The sequence below is a fragment of the Spea bombifrons genome, chromosome 2 (assembly GCF_027358695.1).
Source record: "Spea bombifrons isolate aSpeBom1 chromosome 2, aSpeBom1.2.pri, whole genome shotgun sequence".
Taxonomy (NCBI): Eukaryota; Metazoa; Chordata; class Amphibia; order Anura; family Pelobatidae; genus Spea; species Spea bombifrons.
Window position 1 is genome coordinate 24,676,185 of NC_071088.1, and position 21,117 is coordinate 24,697,301.

The 21,117-nt window shown below is 37.9% G+C and overlaps 2 protein-coding genes across 2 annotated transcripts; both read right to left on the bottom strand.

Annotated features, from left to right (window-relative positions):
• On the bottom strand, nt 1-10,263 carry LOC128473611 (tapasin-related protein-like). The gene is made up of 8 exons (XM_053455861.1): nt 10,062-10,263; nt 9,031-9,222; nt 6,491-6,763; nt 5,559-5,900; nt 4,687-5,013; nt 3,624-3,716; nt 2,571-2,587; nt 1-105 (listed from the first exon to the last, which is right to left on the bottom strand). The coding sequence occupies exons 1-8, from the start codon at nt 10,261-10,263 to the stop codon at nt 1-3; spliced, it is 1,551 nt and encodes a 516-aa protein (XP_053311836.1).
• Nucleotides 10,264-11,555: 1,292 nt separating this feature from the next.
• EXO5 (exonuclease 5) lies at nt 11,556-20,209 on the bottom strand. The gene is made up of 6 exons (XM_053456826.1): nt 20,001-20,209; nt 16,992-17,055; nt 16,263-16,531; nt 15,277-15,381; nt 14,897-15,069; nt 11,556-12,311 (listed from the first exon to the last, which is right to left on the bottom strand). Exons 1-6 carry the CDS (start codon nt 20,179-20,181, stop codon nt 11,862-11,864), a joined length of 1,242 nt encoding a protein of 413 aa, XP_053312801.1. The 5' UTR covers nt 20,182-20,209; the 3' UTR covers nt 11,556-11,861.
• Between the last annotated feature and the right edge of the window lie 908 nt (nt 20,210-21,117).

Genomic DNA, 21,117 nt, shown 5'->3' on the forward strand with positions numbered 1-21,117 from the left:
TTAATGAAAATTGATTCCTGCCCGCAGTTTTCCAACAACTTGAAAAAGCCTGTAGGAACCAGAGGTGCTACAGAGGGTCAATGTAGTACTCTTCACACAGGCTTCCTGAAAGAGAAAGAATTAATAAAAAATCTTTATATCTTGCCAATTATAATTGTATTTATTTCCCTCTATGATCTTTACAACTGTAATCCAGTAACCCCGAGATGCTCTTGAATGAGATTATTATTTTGCCATTATCCTCAGGCCTACATTCTTTTCTTAAATCATCTTAAAACAATCTATACAGAAATTCTGTGTTGGAGCAAATATGTTTTATAACGATATAATAAGGCCTCTTGCCATTTCCAGTTCTTTTTTTAAAAAGAGTAAATCTTTTCTTGCTAGCGGGAGCGATAGTTATTCAGAAGATATTTACACTGCAACTTTTCATACTTTTATTTTTTGTTGTTGATGTTGTTGTTTTTTTTGCTATTAGCTATTGTGTAGTAGCTTTTGGTAAATATGTAAAGACCTGAACAGTCATGCTTCATATTTCTTCACAATGATGTAATTCTCAAAATGGACAATATATTTGTACTCTATAAAGACATCTGTCATTCTGATAATAAAGTATATTTAATTTTATAAATAATAGATTGGAATTAGGGTAGCATTCTTGTATGTAGCACAATTTGTTATTGTCATTAATGGGAAAAACAATAAATATCCTTGCACCAGCATACATCGCAAAAGAGGAAGTATTAAAAAAAAATGTATTTATTGAATTTTATTTCTTTATTGAATTAAGCTCATCATTCATTATTCCTACAGCAATAGTTTATAATCCCTGGAATTGTTGCATTGGATTTTAAATAGCAAAATTTACTGTTGGTATGTATGAGTATACATGGACAGCTGTTCACTGTAGTGCTTTATGTACGCTTTTTCTCCTTCATCCTCCAAGGGCCCTAGACCAGTTGTCCCGTTCTGCTTTTTTGGGCAGGAATGATCATGGTCTCCATTGACCAGCCCACAGATGTTACACATCAGAGACGTGCTACTGGCAGCCAAGCTGCAGTTAGCCGGAGCAAGGTCTCCATGCAGAAGGTTCCTACCCAATGGCTGTCATGATGGGCTCCTGATTTGGCTGCTGGAGCTGTTGTGATGCGCTTATGGGGGCACAGTTGTGACATGCAACATGGGGCAGGGCAGGCTCTGTGCTGGATTTAAAAACCTGTAACTATTTTACTGACGTACCAGAGTGTGATCATGCAATTCTGTATCCTGAAGCTGTGTTTTGATTCATGGACTGTCTGACTACTCTCTGCTTTGCAATTTTGCTGACCTGGCTATCCCGACTGGTCTGTGTACCGACCTTGGCTCTGTCTCACTACCTGCCGAACATGGCATCAGCTGACTACCTGTCTGTGTACCTGACCTGGCTTCCTGGGGCTACCATTCCTAAATAAATACCTGTGGCATCTCTTATCTACGGGTATCAGGTCCTATGGCAAGGTTTCTGTTTTCACAGCACATAAATGCAGCACATAAATGCAGCTTCCTACATGGCTACTCCATGACATGAAGCTGAGCACAGCAATATGAAGTCATATCCCAGTGGTCTTCTTCAATACATTGTAAGTTGTTAAAGGTAGGTGCAAAGCTGTAACTAGGGCTCTTGGCACCTGAGGCAGGGTCAGAGGTCCTGCCCCTCACTCATATAACATCCGCTTACAATAGAAAAAGCAGAAGCATTGTTGCCAGGTGGTTCAAGTGTGACCCTTACCTTCTGTGCCTCTTGCATGCAGAAATTACATACCTGGGAACGGAGTGGTCCTGTCCCTAACCATGACACCCGAAATGTTGGGGGTAATGAATGGCGGCCCTAACCAACGGGTCTTGACCATCCAAGGTGCTCTCAATACAAAGTAATTAATTTGCACATGCAAATCGAGCCCTACCATCATAGAGGGTAAGCACTCCTGGTTATAGACATAATCTGGCCTAGGCTTCTAAGTGTTATATATACATAACATTTTGTAAATATCACAGAGATAACAGAAACCCACCAAATCCAACTACAAATAGTTAAGAAAAGGCCTTGCCTGAACGTGTGGTAAGTATACTTAAACCCCTCTAAACCAGCCCTCCTAACCTGACCACAAGTATAACTTACCAATCATAATATTTTCTTAATATGGCTTTTTCTAAATAGAAACAAAAGAGAAATGCAATTTAACTTACAATATACAGGTTTTTCATGCATGATTTGACAATAGTGGGGGTTTATATAAATGGGGAAGAATATTCATGGAAATTGTGAATTTTTTTTATCTTGTACTTATACCCCTGCTATATATAAACATTGTTGTTTAGTAAATGTCCATTATATTAATCACACCATTATATACGTTTTTTTAGTGTTTATAACAATACAATGGCAAAAGTGTTAAATCAGCTTCTTCAGTTGGAAACTATCAATCGCTAATGAATTAAGTGTTGAAATGCAAAAATGAGGGCCCCCAATCTGGACCCCCATAGGAATTAGGAACTGATAGTTAAAGTCTAAATATGAAAGAAACCCTCACCTTGTTTGAGAGTCTTCCTGCAGAAAACAAGCAAATGTTAGATAAGTCAAGAATATAGCGTTCTCGTATGTCACACACAGAGTAATACTTATTGTATTTCTAAGATATTGCGAAAGAAAGTATGATTTCCAAGGTAATGATCTACTTAGACAACATATTGTGCTCCCTAGTATTTTAAGCAAAGAAACCTTAGCAAGTCTGTCATTTTATTCTTTCCCCTAAAAGTATAATCAGTTAAAACACCACAAAAACCTTTAAAGAACTCCTTCAGTTTCTATGGCAACACTCTATCATTAAAACATAGCAAGACTTCAGCACATACCCAGCAAATACCATTCAAAAAACACTAAAACAGAAATATTAGGGATTCCGCCATACTATACGGTCAAATATTTTTTAGCCCGCCACTAAGGTCAAAGTACCCCAAGTTTTTGTTGCTATCCAAGATTTCTGTCCAATTTTTCATAGCTATTAATTTTGATTTGAACTATGCCTCTATGGTAATTATCAAACAAAACACATCAAATTAATAACAAAAAGTAGGGACAGATTATAGGTGTCCTTATATACAAATATGACAAGGCATACATCACTATAGGGTAAAACTAATTATGTTTTTGATAAATTCTCACTCTGGGAATATGGATCTCCAGGCAAATATTTGTTCTTCAATTGGAAATCTAGTCTTATTGGAAAATGGGAAGATAGTCAAAAGGATGACATCTTTCATAACTTTTTTGCTGTTGATACATTAGAATTCCCATACTTCTCTGTTAGCTAGAGTGGATGATCATGGGAGTTGTAATTCATTATCCAACTCAGAAACATAGTAAATAAATGGAATAGTCTACAAGCAGAAGTGGTAGAAACTAACACAGTGAGGGATTGAAACATGCATGGGATCCTGACTCTAAGACAAGAGCATTGACTGATTAAAGTATGAGTCTTTGCATCAGGAAAAATGGGCACACTAGATGTGCCAAATGGTTCTTATCTAACATGAAATTATATGTTTCTACTTTATTTACTTTTTATTGAACATGGACTTTTTACCTCTCCAAATATGGACAAAAGTGACAAAAAGTATCAGGGACAGAATAACCACAGTCAAAATCAACCATTCTTCCAAGCGCCATCTTTTAGATTCTGTAGGCAGAGATAAGTAAAGTTAGCCAAACCACAACCTTGTTTTCAGCACAACAGTATATGTCAGGTAACTGCTGGACCAGCATCTTTATATATATATATATATATATATATATATATATATATATATATATATATATATATATATATATATATATATATATATATATATAGTTAATTTAGAGTTATCCCCTATTTAGAAAGAAATTGGATGCATTAATTAGTCACGTGATGCACCTTCAAAGAACCAACAGAACTGAGCTTGCCGGAAATAAAATCCCACCCGTTTATGGTGGAGATGAGATAGCCAATGGGATGTCTGACACAAAACACAATTCTATTATTTCTTCCTCTGTTATTGTATAAAGTATATAATGAATGTATGTATGTATGTATGAATGTATGTATGTATGTATGTATGTATGTATGTATGTAAGCCACCTAATTGGCTATAGTGAGGTTCAGCTGTGGCAAGAAACTGCACTAATAGATTAGATGTGCTCCTATGATATGTTTTAGAAGTGAAATTAGTGTGGTCTGGGCTGTGATTATGAGGTACATTTGGCATATGTAAATTGTTCAGCAATAACTAATTGTTTTTTGTATTTTTGCCCTGATTTAAATCACTGAATTTAGTCCTAAATTTCAGTGCAGTTAATAGGAAAACAAAAAATCTGGTATGGTTAAGTGACCTATTTTGTCATTTATGACTCAATAATAATAATAATAATATTTTATTTATAAAGCTCTAATGTATTATGTTGTCTGTATGAAAGTGCCATAAAGCTGGATGGCAAGCTCACAAAGTTCCTGGCAAGAATAGTGGGCTTATGAGGGCCCCACTTTGTCAAATTATGACTTCGGTTTAAATGTTGTACTGCGAGTCATCTGACAGGCACAATACCACATACTTATTAAACACATTATAACTTTACATAGAGTAAGACCACAAGAATAAGGGATATTGTACCTATGACAGTAATTTGAACACGTCTCCTTATAGGTGATGCCAGGCTTGGGTGCTCCACACGGCAAGTAAAGGTGATGCCGTTATCCTGCAGAGAAGCTCGGAACATGAAGAAGCCGATAAGACTATAGGTGCCATCGGAGTTGTATATGTGGCCACTGAAGAAGGTATTTTGCACTATGCTAGGCACAAGTAATTTATCCTGATCTTCCTGCAGCCATTCAATGTTTACATCTAGTGGATAGTAATGAGACGCAGAACATAGGATTTTCTCCTCTTGGCCTTCTTCGAGTAATAATGATTCCACATTTAAACTGACGACTGGACTCTCTAGAAAAAGAGAAAAATTACAAAGACATATTTATCATCTGCCTCAAATACTGCTTTGAAATGTGGATAAAGATTGGTAAGTTGGAGGGACTTCAGAATACTGTATGTTTTTTTTATTGAATTTTTTATGAAATAACTCTTAAACCTTAGAAATCACCAAAATAGCAATATGATTGGTGTTTGATAGCAAAATTGTACTCACAACCTCAACAATTCAGCTACAAAAAAAAATTCTCATGCTGTGGGTGCTTATATCCAGAGCACCCGATGGGAAAATGCTATTCTATTTCCTGGTGAGCACGACCAAACAAAAGATCATACACTACATCTAGACCTAAAATATAGACTTATACATTCCTTTTAGTCTTTTTCCCCCATGTGGAAAATGTTATTTGGGAAATTATTATTACTATGTCTGTTTTTATAGACTGTAATAATAATTATTAACACTCAATTGATATCAGGAGAACTTGGAAGAAACTGTTTTGGGTTTATAAACACTGAGCGAGAACGTGTATGGTAAGGCAAGGCACAGCGATACATACCCCAGATTTCAAGGTGAACATTTTGGTCCCCATATAGACCGGCTGCAGATACAGAGCATGTGTAAACTCCTTGGTTTTCTAGTGCAACGTCTCTTAATAAAATGGAAGCATTCCCGTTTAGTAAATCTTCTTCATGCACCGTCACATGTTCACTATGATATTGGATCGTTTTTCTGGCTCCATTATAAGTCAGTAGTTTTATCTTTTTCCGCCCTTTCCCCTGGAATAACCAAGTTACTGTGACATCGACTTGGTGGTCCAACGAGAAGGAACAATCCAAAAGAACATCTTTCTTTAGTGTTGACTGGATAAGAGGAGTATTGGTACTTAATATATAAACAGCTGTAGGATAGATCAAAATTTGTCATATTGTTACATCTTAGGTTCCAGAAATTATGCTCATTATCAAGTGTTTGGGAGGAACTATTAGAAGAAGGCTTATAACTAATGTCTTCAAGCTTTCAAACCAGGGAAACCAGCATTTCAAATTCTATATATGTTGTGCTAGATAGCTTCATTATTAAACACGTATCCATCCGTTAATGGGAAATCTCACAGGTGTATATTTCTCACAAGTTTTGGTAATAGACCATCAATTGGGGTTTATTCACTGAAGCAGGAGATGGTAGGATGACTAGCTTGATTTGTCCTGTATAATGTATAATTAAATTGGTGAGATTTCCCATCATGAACTGTAAAATGTATTATACTGGGCCCAGCTAGTGCTCCTTGCAGCAAAAACTCACTGGGTCGACCCTTCATAGTGCATTCCCTGAGTTGAAACCGCAACACTCCTGTGAACTCTAGCTTTAGCGAGTATACACCTATATCTGGTTTTATGTTCATCAGTGTCTCGCAATCCTGGGATCGAACATCAAAACAAACATTGGTAGCAATTAAAGCCGATAATACCCCTTTTTATTTTCTTTCACCTGTAACATGATGTGTATCAGCGTCCAGGAATTTGTGTTGTTGCAATTTATGCTCTTCCACTGATGCTCTCTCGGTAACCTCACTCATATATATTGTCACCTGAAAATTGCCATCTGGATGTCTAATCACAGCTGAAAACCATTGATTTGTATTTTCATCGTTCTGAAGACTGGGCCAGATAATCTGAATGTTATCAGTGAAATTTAAAGTAATCGTGCAGATAAGCCTATCTGCGTCATTCTTCAAAAACCGGACAGGATTTAGTGATGAGTCTGTGAAGAAAGACATTCCATGTAATTCAATTTGGCACAGAAAAACATGACGTTTTGTAAAATGGTAAAATGTTAGTCCTTTTAGCAATGCACATAATTCATTTAGAGAGAAATACAAAGGTGGAATAAATCATAAAAGTAATCACACCACTGTTTTTACTACATTGGCTGTAATGAGCTTCTGCTGTGGCTACTATGAATTCTAATATTCTAAAGTTTTTCTTCGATCATATTAGATGTGCACTGGTTGGATGTGGAAAAATGGCACAATGGGCCGTCATTATGAGATACATGTGCTACAGCATACATTGTAAAACATTTTTATTCTACAGATTAACAAACAATGCTTTACTTGTAGCATATGTAGAAGTTGCTTTTAAAGCGTGCAAGCCCAGCTATATTTCCCTCGAATCCATAATAATAATTACCTTTAACATGAGGGCAATGAGGGCTGTGAAACAGTAGCATTTGTTTTAGGTAAAGTCTTTTTTTAACATTTAATTGACTCTAGATCATTATCTTTTTTTATGGTACTACTTTCCTGTTTTGCTTTCAACAAGTGAGATATTTGGTTTATGGTCTCATGATGCCACCTGTTGGCTGTAGTTATGTAGTACATCTAGTTAATGTGCACAATGTTAATAAACATTCCAGAAGTTTTAAAGATATTTCAAACAGCAGATTTTAACCTGTTCCTGTTACATCTGTTCCTTACATTGTTTCGCAAGATGCAGTTTGCCTCTCTCTTCCTGAACCCAAAGATATGAAGCTGGTGAGAAATAAGACAACATATAGGCTGTTTTTATGCCCAGATGATGTCAAGTTTCTTGTTGCTGATGTCACTTCACTGAGTATTATACACTATATTATACTGCTCTTCATAAAGATTTGACTTTTTATAATTTCTTAATTAATTTCTTAATTAAGTGAGGGAGCTTTTAATACATACTGCTTTTAAAATATATGGTTAAAACAAAAAAAAACAATTATTATTAGTATTATTTTGGGGGGGGTTTCAGTACAAAATACAAAAGTTACATTTAAGATGTTTAAAATGTGTTGCAAAAATGTTCTAAAATAATGTAAGAATTTATGCAATTTAATCAAATCAGCATAAATGAAGCAAAAACATCTGAACAACTGCTGTGTTAATGTCTAAATTTAAAAATAATAATAAAAAATTACGCACCCCGTAATCCACGTGATGTAAAAGGAAATGTGATTCATGAGACAAGGACACCTTCTGCCATTGCTTTGTGGTCCAGTTCTTATGCTCACGTGCCCATTGTAGGCACTTTCGGCAGTGTACAGGTGTCAAAATGGGTACCCTGACTGGTCTGCGGCTACGCAGCCCCATACGCAACAAACTGTAATGCACTGTGTGTTCCCACAACTTTCTTTGAGCTACAGTAGCTTGTCTTTTGGGTTTGACCACACAGGCCAGCTTTGGCTACCTACGTGCATCAATGAGCCTCGGTCACCCTTGACCGTGTTTGCTGGTTCACCGTCTTTCCTTCCATGGACCACTTTGATTGGTAGCCACACACCCCACAAGAGCTGCAGTGTTAGAGATGCTCTGACCCGATTGTCTAACCATCACAATTCAGCCCTTGCCAAAGTTGCTCAGATTTTTCCTGCTTCAAACAGATCATCCTTGAGGACGAAATGTTCACTTGTTGCCTAATATATCCCACCCACTCACAGGTGCCAAGATAAGAAGATTATCAGTGTTATTCACTTCACCTGTCAGTAGTCGTAATGTTATGGCTGATCACTGTATATCTGACTAATTGGTTCCCTTCCATGAGTCTATATATCCCCCATACTGCAGGGCAGCACTTCACCTGTGCTGTCATTAATATGAAAAACATATATGTGTCCTGGTAAAGATGATCAATGTGGTCACCTAGCGTGTGCATAGAGGGTGACCAGTGCTGCCCTAGTAATATGGGAGCACCAAAGGTAAATACGTCCCTGGGGGAAATCAATAATACTCACACACACACACTAAGCAGTGAACAGCTGTTAAATTATGATTAGCAGTTTGTTTAGCGAAATGGAAAGTAATTTTAGTAACGCACAAATTAGTGTGCAGCACACATAAATGAAACAATCAGTCACACTTTACTTTTTAAGATGACAGTTTTTCTTTTATTAACGATGATAATGGCCACTATAAAATATATATAAACACACATTCACATTCATCAGAGCCTCTTATATTTTAATATCTATTTTCTTTCAGTCTTCGCAAGACAGTTTCTCACCTTTGAGAATAAATTTGACACCTTCCAAATCATTGTGCTCTTCGTCAGATGCTGATAGCACTAGCCAGGACTTGTCTTTCATCACATGAGGTATATTGTCTGCTACCAAGTGATCAGTCTGTCTGGTGCTTCCAGTCGAACAGGGAATTCTTCCACTTTTCCTTTGAGAGGCATCCTTACTGGCCTGGAATCCTGTTACAAAAACAATGGAGCCATTTTATTTTCTTTAATAAACATATAATCGTATTTTCCAAGCTCCCCCTCTTCCCCAAACTCTTGCTCAGCCAGCACTGGAGCTGACTGGGATGAGTATAAAACTTGAGCACAGTGGAAACAGAAATCTTCTGCTGTCTGGTGGGTAAATATACATTGGGGTGCTGGCTGGAGGGCACAAATACACAATGGGGGGCTGGTGGCATCAGTACACAAGGGGGTAGCTAGGGCCATGACATAAATCAATACTAAAGTGAGGGGCAGGCTGGGGGCATAAATACACATAGTGCTGCCTGGGGGCGAAACACAAGGGGGCAAAAACAAGAAAGGGGGCAACAACAGTGTGGAAAATATTTTTTTTTTATTATTGTAGCTAAGCCCGTTCGGATGTGGGTGTTGGTGTGGCAGAGCCTGCCCTGGTGTATGTTTGGGTGTCGGTGTGGCAGAGGCTGTTCTGGCGTGTGCATACCTGGGAACTTCCGGGCTCCGGCTACCCGGAGCCTACCCATGCGGGTTGCGGGCAGGACTGGACAGGATTTTTAATTAGAGTAAAAGGAAAAAAGAAGGTAAAACCTTGCTACCAAATATTTATTAGCTACAATACAATACAAATGCAATGGTTACTTTTCAGCATGAAACTTTAGTTCAACTTATGCAGATACACACACAGTAGAGGAGTACAGAGATCACACAAACCAGTGTGATCACATTCACTGCAGGAAGGCTGCTATAATTATGACAGCATATTGTAGGTGGTCAGTTAAGACTATATATATAATAACAGGGGACAGCAGATAAGAAAGATGTGATACACTTACCACAGATCAGCACAGACAAGCCAAATAACAGTGTAAACTCCATAGAAGCCATTTTATGCTTGGTCTGTAGCCTCTTATTTCTAGCTATTTCACTTTCACTTTCACTTTCACTTCTAGTGAAAAGGATAGAACGAAAGTGAACAACACAGTGACGTAAATCACTGAACATGCACTTTTTTCTCACCGAGTTGGCAGATGACATTATCATGATTAGACTAAAGTTGCCCACCTACAGGTTTAGTTAGAATAGAAAAGTGTATCATTGTGATCAACAGCAATACAATGCACGTTCAGTGTTTTAAATGGCTTGTTAGAACATAAATTTGTCTGGCTCTGCAAACTAATTCATGTAGCTATAAAAAAAGTTCATGATGCTGCCTGCAAACCGATGGAAATTTTAAAAATAAGGTTCCAATTCATTAAATAACATGTTTTCAGGCAGGGACACGTAAAATGGTGTAATGGATCACCTTTGGGACATGCAGCTCAACTATAAATTCATTAACTTTCCTGTTTCCATGCAAGGATACACAAATCTCCAGGCCTCTTTTCTTCCCTCGAGGTCTGTAGTTGAACACCACTGCTTCACCTGATACTGAGTGGTAGAGGACTGCATCAAAAAGAATTTACGGGCGTGGGTGGTTTTTGGGGTGTTGTGAGCGGGAGCTGTTAGGCAGGATTGGACACATATGTTGCGGGAGCGGGCGGGATTGGACACATATGTTACGGGAGCAGGCGGGATTGGACACATATGTTGCGACAGCGGTCAGTTATGTTCAGAAATTCACCAGGTGAGGGATTAAAAAAACAGCCCTGCGCAGGGCTCTACTGACTGGTCAAAGCTAACATTATAGATTCCAAAATACTTCATATATATCAACCAAACAAGATTTCAGAAGAAACCATAACTTACAATAAAAAGTTATATATTGACAACTTTTTATATATATATATATATATATATATATATATATATATATATATATATATTTTATATATATTTTATATATATATATATATATATATACACACCCACACCTTATTGACTACTGTTCTAGATATGACAAGGTTTAAAGTGCAGCTGTCATTGGAAAAACAATATACACTGTGTTTGAAGGACATAAATCCTAAAGCATAAAACAAAAATGTGAAAAAAAATGGGAAATATTTTCAAATCTAAAAGAACAACTTAAATGTCAAGATAAAATATATTTTTTTGCTGGTCACACAAAACAAGAGGTAAACATATGAAACATATGATCAGAGGTATTCCAGTATTATTTTTGGCTAAAGTAGAGAGGGAGACAGTAATAAAACATTAATATGAGAAAGACATAAAAAGGTATCGACACTACAATGTTACAAGTGACCAGGCATTTTTTGTTGTACAGGCCAGCTAACGATATATACATCCATAATTGTTTTTTCAAATATCTAACAATTGAGATGTTCATAGTAAGACATCTGCATAAAGTTATTTAGCCTGATTTCTAACATGAATAATCCAATTGAAAAGGTACGCATTAAACGTTCAGTTTGTAATTGAAGCAAGTACTTTCATAGAAACAGTAAATGGGATACCTGCCCTACCCTATGAAAGGTAACCAAGCATCAACCAGGGGCAACAGCAAAGTTTGTGTTTGAAATAATGCTTATAAAATGGATGACATGTTACAATAGGTAATATTGTGTCAACATGAAATAGTTTTAAAAAAAAAAAAGTGAAAAAGCCATACAAAAGAGCACCAGATGAGAAAGCAGTTGAATGATGGTGTCTGCTCTTAGTATAAGGTTTTGACTTCATCTAGGTCTCTTTTTCACAGTTGATTTACTTGTCCTCCATTCACAGATGTTGGCAAAGCTACACATTCTGCACTTCCAGGCTTCTTCGATGTCCACTCCCTGAGTTTCCCTTAGTCCCTTCCAGAATTCCATGTAATACTTCAAGCGTTCCAGAACTGTTTCTCTGTTAAAATGTAATACTTCACATCCCAACATGGCTCCGTTCTCCTGATAGCAATACTCAACTTTCAAACTGTCAATCATGGGCAGGTCAGAAAATTGAAGGTTTAAGCAAGTGAGCTCTGCAAGTTCCATGAAGGTAGACACAGTAATGCCAACTCTGTTGGCATGCTCTTTCACCTGGACTCCTAATTCTTGACCCGGCATCAAATGCAAGTGTTGAATAAACAGATCTGGTTGTAGTCCTCCGCTCACCATGCCATCAAAGAGCAGCTTGTACAAGGACACCTAAAAGAAGAGAAACAAGCATATGATGATGGAACCAATCCTCTGTGGGCTCAATGCAAGTTTAAACACCCCATCAATCATCACCAGGCCTCTGGGGTTTCAAAAGTTTATATGACACTACATGATGTTCTATGTTGGTATATCACATATGTCTATAGCTATGTCCATATTATAAACCACCATTCTGGTGTACTGTCCCATCTTCAGGGCACAATATAATACACAATACAATCCAAATCCAGATTAAGTTCCTCCAATCTATTATAGGTAATTGTATCAGTAGGGATGCAGGCATGTGACATGTATGTGTGTTAACTGTGACATGTATGTGTGTTAATCTAATAGTGTAGTAATCTACTACACAAACAATAGGACTATGTTTTATGTTTATGTTTTTGTGGAATATAAATTTGTGATGGTAACATATATGTAGAGAGTCATAGTCATGTACAGAATAGTTTAAATCTAAGATACTCAGTCCTTAACATCATCATAAATTGAAGCTGTCGTGACTTGACATGTATATACAGCATTTAACAGCACGTCTTGCATTAATTCCCTATTTGCACAAATAAAAGTATTATACCATTCATTAGTAAATAGGCATTTTAGAGAAGGCAGCTGAGATATTACAAAGGAAACCAGGGACAGTGGGCTTGGTAGACTAAACGTATATTTAGCTTACTGTTCCAATACTATTTTACGCATTTATTTGAAATAAGGACCAATATCTAAGGGATGCATGCTCACACTGTCATTTGTTTTAATAATGGCTTTTATTTCATACAGTACATAATATGTGGGCAGGCTGACAACATGTTGCAAAGTTTACGATAAATGCCTCAGACTGATATGGAATAAAACCGAAATTGTATCTAGGCCGATTAGTCCACCCTATCATTTTAGGAAACGGTGTGATGAGAGGCAGAGTGGCAATATTAGTATTAAGGGGCACTGTCACCATCACAGCTTTTATCAAAGCTAAATTCATTTATCAAAACTAACTGTAGCTTGTGTGTTTTTGTGAATCAGTAAAATTGCTTTTGGAAATATAAACTTGTATATGAACTTCATTCAAAAGGTTTAATTAATGTAACAAACTGTAAAATGTAGAATTTAGGGAAAACGTGACATATCTGCTTTTAATTTGAGCAGTGATACTATTCATTGCAACCCTGTTAGTGTGACCTATATACCGTATTGGCTTGAATATAGGCTGCACCCTAAAAGTTTGGTGCTATTTTAAAGAAAAAATTATTTTTAAAGAAAAACTACACATTAGTGGAATGGTAAAACAGTATATTACCTAAAACACAGGATTACATGTATTTTAAGCCATTTTAAGGTCCCCCCTTAATCCATAAAGCACCTTACCTTATAGATATTCCCCTCTGCTCCCCTGATATGCCACTCTGCCCCCCCTGCTATGCCCCTCCCGCTGGGGCTTCTATGGTGGAGCACCAGAAGGTTATGTAAAGCCGGTGCTTCACCATAGAAGCCCCTGCGGAAGTGCCAGCTGCGGAGGTTGTCTACGCGCATCGCGCAGAGGTCCGGAGAGTTGCAGCGCTGCAGGGGATCTGAATCCTAACCCTGCTGCTTGCACACTGCAAGGCTAAATGGGAAAAAAAAACACCCGCCCGGAACTGCATGTCCCGGGTGTCAGGTGATACGAATTGCGCATCCCTTTGCTAAACGTCGATCATAGGTCGCACCCCCGCTTTAAATGTTTAAAAAAAAGTGCGGCCTATATTCGGGCAAATACAGTATATTCAAAAATTCTGTTTGACAGCTGGGACCCTCCTAAGTAAAACACAAATGACTAAGCGGCTGAGGGTAACCGAATTTGCAAGGAATTCTAGAATGAGATTCGTGTGGGTTCAGATTTTGACAGTTAAAAGGCACAAAAAATTGACCAAAAATAAATTTGGACAATTTTTGGTTCCTTTTTTTGGACCATTCCTTTTCATGCAACAAATTTTGTTTCCTGGCTTCTGGTTGAGACGAAATTCGAAATGCTTTTTTCATTCTGAAACAAAAGTCATCACTCATTCTCTTACTCTCTCATGTTCTCTCACGCTCTCACTCTCTCTCATTGTCTCCCTACCTTCTCGGCCGACCACTTCAGTGTCCCTGTCTCCTTTTCCTCTTGCCTCTTCTTGTTCTTCTGTCTTCTTTCATTGGTATCATCTCCATTAACCAAGCCTCTCAAGAGTGCTTCTGCAAAAGGGCCGGAACCCCCCCTACACCCTCTCCGCTGACTAAAGGAACAGGGGAGAGGTTGTACCCTTGGGGTGCCATGGCTCCACCCCTTATCAGATGTACTCCAAGAAGCCAGAATAATTCAGATTTTCAGATAAAAAGAAGTGCAGAAGTGCTTCTTCCCCCCCCCCCCACATCCATCTTTAATATTCTGGCCTTTTGGAATAGGTTCAGTTGGTCAGGTTCTTTAATTACTTTAGCCATTACTGGCACAGACACTATTAAACACTCTAATTTACAGGCCAATATATTTTTGTAATATCAAACATTTTATTTTAAATCTAAAACTAAAAAATATACACAAATGTCTCAATTTATAATTTCACCTGGAACTCATGGCTTCTCTTCTGGGCGGCTTTTGGCAATGTTGGGCTTCCTCGTGTTTTCAGTTCTCTCAGTTCCAGCTCTCCTTTGGGCGAATATCCCAGCTCATCTATAACTCCCACCAAAAATACACCATCTTGCTCTCCAAAAACTGGAAACTCTCTTATAAGACCACCTAACGTCAAACACAGAGATGGAAGATGCCTTAGGTTTAATATGAGCAAAAACAATTAATAAACACAGAAGTATGGGTTATTTAGAAAGAAAACCCTAATAAATAAAAACATGAACTTCACTTGGTTCACCTAGCTCCCCAGTATGTAACCTTAGTATGCCTTTGTGAATGCTACTGTAAGAAAACCTATATGCAATATGAACCTACCTGATTGCAAAACTGGGATCATCGATAAGATGTTAAGAAACTTTACTGCCCATGAATCTTCTCGTGTCTGAGTCGTCACTGACACAACATCATGAACCTCCAGCTCTGAAAGTGATTATACATTTAACAGCACAGATCATAAAAAAACGTACAGACATTTTGTCTCACTTTATCACAGATGATTTACATGAACATAGTACGAGAACTATACATATTAAAGGCTTTAGAACGCTGTCATACACCCATATCAACCAAACATTTTGGGATTCTAGTACACTGTGACCTGAGGGTAAGAAAGAGGGAGAAGAAGATCTGAGTCCCAAAGAGGGACACATGTAAGGTACTATCAATATATGAAAATTCTGCTTAGAAATATTTGTAGTAAAAATAGAAACTGATGTTTTCACATCCTCAGAATTGGTATGCATCTAATATTCACTTAATTCATCAGTAGAATTAGTTAAAACTGAATTATTTTCACTACTTTGGGTGATTTACGAGCCTTCAGCATTTTGATTCACTGACTTTACTATGTAATTTGAAGAGTCAACCTCTTCGATCTTCTCCTTCAAGAATATAAATCCTTGATAATGCATGGTGAACGTAGAGAACTGAAATATCCAACCCACTTGCAAACATAGGAATACTTTGACAAAGTGTCAGTGGAGCCTATAGTATTTGTATTCACTGTGACACAGAAAAGGGATGAGAAGCTAAGTACCTTAGCGGTAATTTACATTTTGTAGCCTGATTCCCGCTGACGTCAAAAGATTTATTTAATGTTAATGTATAGATGTGAAACCTAAGCTTTCCTTGTAGCTGATAATTTGATCCATCTCCTATTAAAACACACCTCGTACCAATGTAAAAAATGACCCTGAATGCTGGCAGTCTTAACGTTTAATGAGAAACTGGCTTGTAGAACTTGCTGACATTTCTGCAGCCGTACAAAAAGTCAATTAAGGCAATAAACTGGATGCTCTCACCTCTGGCTAAGTGTATACTTGATCCTGCATTCATTACTGCACTTTTCTCTGGCTGCAGGAACGCCGGAAGCTCAAACTCATACACCATCTGCTGTTCACACCATGTCTGGGAGCAAAGGTTAGTCACCCACAAATACTTCATGTGGTACTTCTCCAGGGGAGTTTGGGGTAACTGCTTCCTCTTTCTTTGTGTAATGTCTATGAAAGACTGTGTGATTCCTCTTTTCTCCTTCTGGTGTACCTCTGATGAGGTACCTGGACTATCATCACTTAAAAAAATGCAAAGTTGGGAATTGGTTAGGAACAATAACTGTATGTGACTGCATCTCTAGGTTCTGGTCACATGGGCAGCAAATTACACATTAACCAACATGAGAAGCAAATGGGAGAACAGGTGCAAACCATACAAATTCCAAAACTTTAGAGAATACCTTAACTGGAGTCACAGCATGTGCATCAATAGAAGGCCAAATGGTATGTTGACTCACTGATTTGTTAACAGACTCCAAAATATTAAATACTTAACATACTGCTACAATATTATACCACTCTGTGGGCAACTGCATCATATGGACCAAGTGGACAGTCATGCACTTTTATTTTTGACCAATTGGTCTATGGTGACCAATGGAAAAGTCCTGTTTATATGTGCTGATACATATGATTATATGCATGCACTTTTCAGTTATCAAAGTGGTTATGATTGCAATATAAAGGAATGATGCATACATTTTAACCTGGGCATCAGCTACTTCTTTTGGCTGCACCATCTTCTCTGCAAATGGGTCATAACCTTCAATTAAAGAAAAAAAATGAGTTACAAGAAAAATTTATATAAATCTCTAATATAAACAGCCTGACCACCTTGGGCCCAATTTAATAAGTATAAATAATAATTGGTGTTAACAGTGGTTGAAGATGCGGAACGATTCAAAATAATGTTGAATTACGGTAATTAGGGTCTTCATCATGACATATAAAAGCTGGTGTTTCTTCACTGGTATATCACAACCAAACTCCCAGCTTGGATACAGACAACAATTTACAAAATGTTTACTATATTACTGGAGAACCATTCTCAACCATTTGCTTACCACCATTACACATTACAAATATAAAACCTTTTGATGTGTTATTAAAATATTTAGTACATGAAGATTCTATTTCTCTCTCTCTTTCCCGGCAGAAGAAGCTTGAGGTGCACAGAACACCTGAGATATGTACTTTTATTTAATGTATTAAAATCCCACTTAATGTAAGATTTACTTTACTGAGGGGGTGGTGGCTATATGGAACAGCCTCCTAGCAGAAGAAGCTTGACGTCTACAGGATCCCTAAGATTTGTACTTTTATTTAATCTGATAAAGTCTTACTTAATGTAAAGAAGATTTACTTTACTAAGGGGTGGTGGATATGTAGAACAGTCTTCTAGCAGAAGAAAGCTAAAGTCCACAGGATCTCTGAGATTTGCACTTTTAGTTGTTGTAATAAAAGTCTTAATTTTGAAAGGGGGGTTTACATTACAGAAGAGTGATGGATCTGTGTAACAGTCTCCCAGCAAATGTTACTTGAGGTCCAGAGAAACCTTGAAAAAAAATTATTATTCCTTTCCGTATCTCTGCACCTCTCTATTATAACTTGTTTTTTGGTTAAGATTATTAAAGATATTATTAATCACCATCATATTCTGTAGCACCGAATGTAGTCTTTTGCACCTTGTCCTTGATTTTTTTCCGGGCAGTTTGCCCTTGCAGCACCATTGGCTTAACACGAGTACCCACTTTGAACCTTGTCGACATTTTCTGGGAATGCTGCCATGTATCTGTGTGTGTGAGGGCATTGTACGTGTATATGTGTGTGTGAGGGCAGTGTACATGTATATGTGTGTGTAAGGGCAGTGTATATGTGTGTGTGTAAGGGCAGTGTACGTGTATATGTGTGTGTGTAAAGGCAGTGTATGTGTATATGTGTGTTTATGGGCAGGTGTGTGTAAGGGCAGTGTATATGTGTGTGTAAAGGCAGTGTATGTGTATCTGTGTGTTTATGGGCAGTGTGAAAGGGTCCTGGAAGGGAGGCTAACATTAGCCTTTTTTAATTATAAAAATCTCTGGTGCTGTGGACTACTCTTCCAATGATGCTCAGCAAGCATTATGGTCGACACCTGGCTGGCTGAGAATCATGGGAATTAACTGCAGCTTTACTGTTGCTGCACTTCCCATGATGCTCAGCCAGCATCATGGAAGTAGTATGTCTGGCTGAGACTCATGGGAATTCAATTCAATGTGTTGGTTATTTTTAATATGCATGACTGTGCTGACAAAAACGAAGCGTGTTTTAAGTGGCGATGCCAGCGTGACTCTGTAAAGTGCAATTGCTTGTTTCGGTGAGTTGCACGAGATTTTTTTAACAAAAGTATCCCTCTTTCACATTTTGAAGTGTTGGGAGGTATGCAGAGGATCTACCATGTTAACAAATGATAATAACAGAAAATACCAAAAGAAGTGTAGGATGTGTGTACACCAATAGATCATCAACAAATCCATAAGTATACTTGCTCTATCTGAAATGTTTCCCCCATACAGCACTCTCCACTATGCTTTAAAGTTCCAAATATATTATATATTTGGAACTTTGAAGCATAGTGGAGAGTGCTGTAGGGGGGGAAACACATACTTTTGTTTTAAAAAATATATATATCCGAATATATTAATTATACATGGAAAGTCCCCCCAATATTGGAGTCACTTACAATATATTACACCCTTAGTTTAATAATAAGTGCATTGATGATAGAAGTGATAGAATACAGTGCAAAGTAAGAGAAAGCAGCAGATGAAAGGATTGGATAATTATATTCACAGCGTCTTCCACATTTCTCCAGATCAGGTCACGGCTTCATCGAAAGAAAATCAGCATTTTTAAATTATTCAACTAAGGGTGCAATAGCATGGTGTGAAGCGACTCCAATATCATGGGTGGCTCATTCATGTATAATTCATCCTGCACTGTAAGTACACTTTTGGATTAAGAATGATCCCTTCTGTTGTTTCAAAGGCTTCCTTATCACATTGTGTTTGCAAAGGGCATTACAGATCATTCATTTTTATTTTTAATATCCTGAATTATGATTTTTTTTAAAGCATTTCTGTGATTTTGTGCCCCTCTGATGGTATATTTGTATGTTAACAAATGGCAGGTGCAGAAGCACTTAAGTATTTTTATTTATTGAGCTCAGATTTACTTAGCTCTTTACTGTCTTATAAAGGGGAGGTTCAATAAGCCCTGTAATATAATATGTAAACTACAGAGCTTTCGATTGGGGTACATTAGCTTTGAATACAAAGGAATAGCAAATAAGGTATCTGCCGTGCAGAGCTTACAGTCTAAGCATATAACACATGGGATAATTCTTCTCGTGCTGGAGAAAACACAATAATTAACAGGTTTGCAATGGCTGTTGTTAAATAACCTTTAGCATTAACGCTGCTAAGCACCATGGGAGGCAAAATCCGCTGGAGCTGGAGCGGGATATGCCTATAGTTAACACAAAATGCTTCGTATAATATTACGGATGGGCATCAATTCGGTGTACGTAATGTGAAAAATAAGAGCAACGACCTCCCCAAAAAACTAACAATTAACCTGCTTTTACGCACAGATGCTTCGCGCATGTGCAAGAGAGCCGTAAGGCACCATTGTACGAAGCTAGGCACGCCCCCTCCCTGAGATGCCGTTTACCTCCGCTGCCAATCATAGCTTCCTCCGGTACCGCCAACAGCTCTGAGTCACTGATGTCAGAGAATCCGTCTCTATCCTGTTCGTGAAGCTGAGCGTCCGCCGCACCTTCCGTTGCCTCCTGCTCCGGTATCTTCTCTGTACTTTTCGCGGATGGCGCCTGAGGATCATCGCAGCTTGCCATGGCCGGAACGACACTATATTGTGGACATTTTTTTCTCTCGCTCATGTGATGAAGACTAATGCTATAAGCGCCTCCCTATTCTTCATTGTGAAAGTTCTAAGTCACGTGACCCAAACATTTATTCAACGCTGTGTGTACTTCAAATGTATCTTTTCATACCAATTGATACATACGCACTGTGGTGAACAGTTATATTCAGTCCTGCTATTCAGACTGTTTATTAACATGTGTTATGTTTATTAAGTGGCTGCCGTGGTATTTTGTTTGTATGTTAAATTATTGTAAGTATTCAATCTTCTCTATCATCTTCCCTTTTGCTGTAGTCCCTGGTGGCTTTTCCGTGCCAGCCCTAATTGCTGTAACATTACGGTGGATATAAAAAGACTACACACTCCTGTTAAAATGCCAGGTTCTTGTGATGTTAAAGAATGAGACAAAGATACCTCAAGATGTGCCATGCTAACAGACTCCTACCCAAAAACACTGATTGCTGTAAAAAAAATCAAAAGGTGCTTCAACAAAGTATTAGTGTAAAGGTGTGCACGCTTATGCAAACGGGTTATTGTGAGCTGTCCCCCCCCCGATTCAGCTTGTTTTGCAATTGAATTGTTCACATTATAGGTCACATTAAAAGTGGAAAAGGTTCTGACATGATTTATCTTTGTTATTCTTTAACATCACAAGAACGTGGCATTTTAACAGGGGTGTGTAGACTTTTTATATCCACTGTATATGCTGATGCTCCCTGTTGCACTATGTGGGGTAGAGCTTCTCCTACTTGCCCAGGGCAAAGCGGGTTTATCCTAGTGGCCTTGCAGCTTTCCGTGCATCAATAAGCATTTTATACCGGAGCAGCAAACAACACATGTTTTGGGAAAGTCCTCTGATATCAAGCAGCCCATATGTAGAACCTGCGAGGAACGTTGACCACTCAAT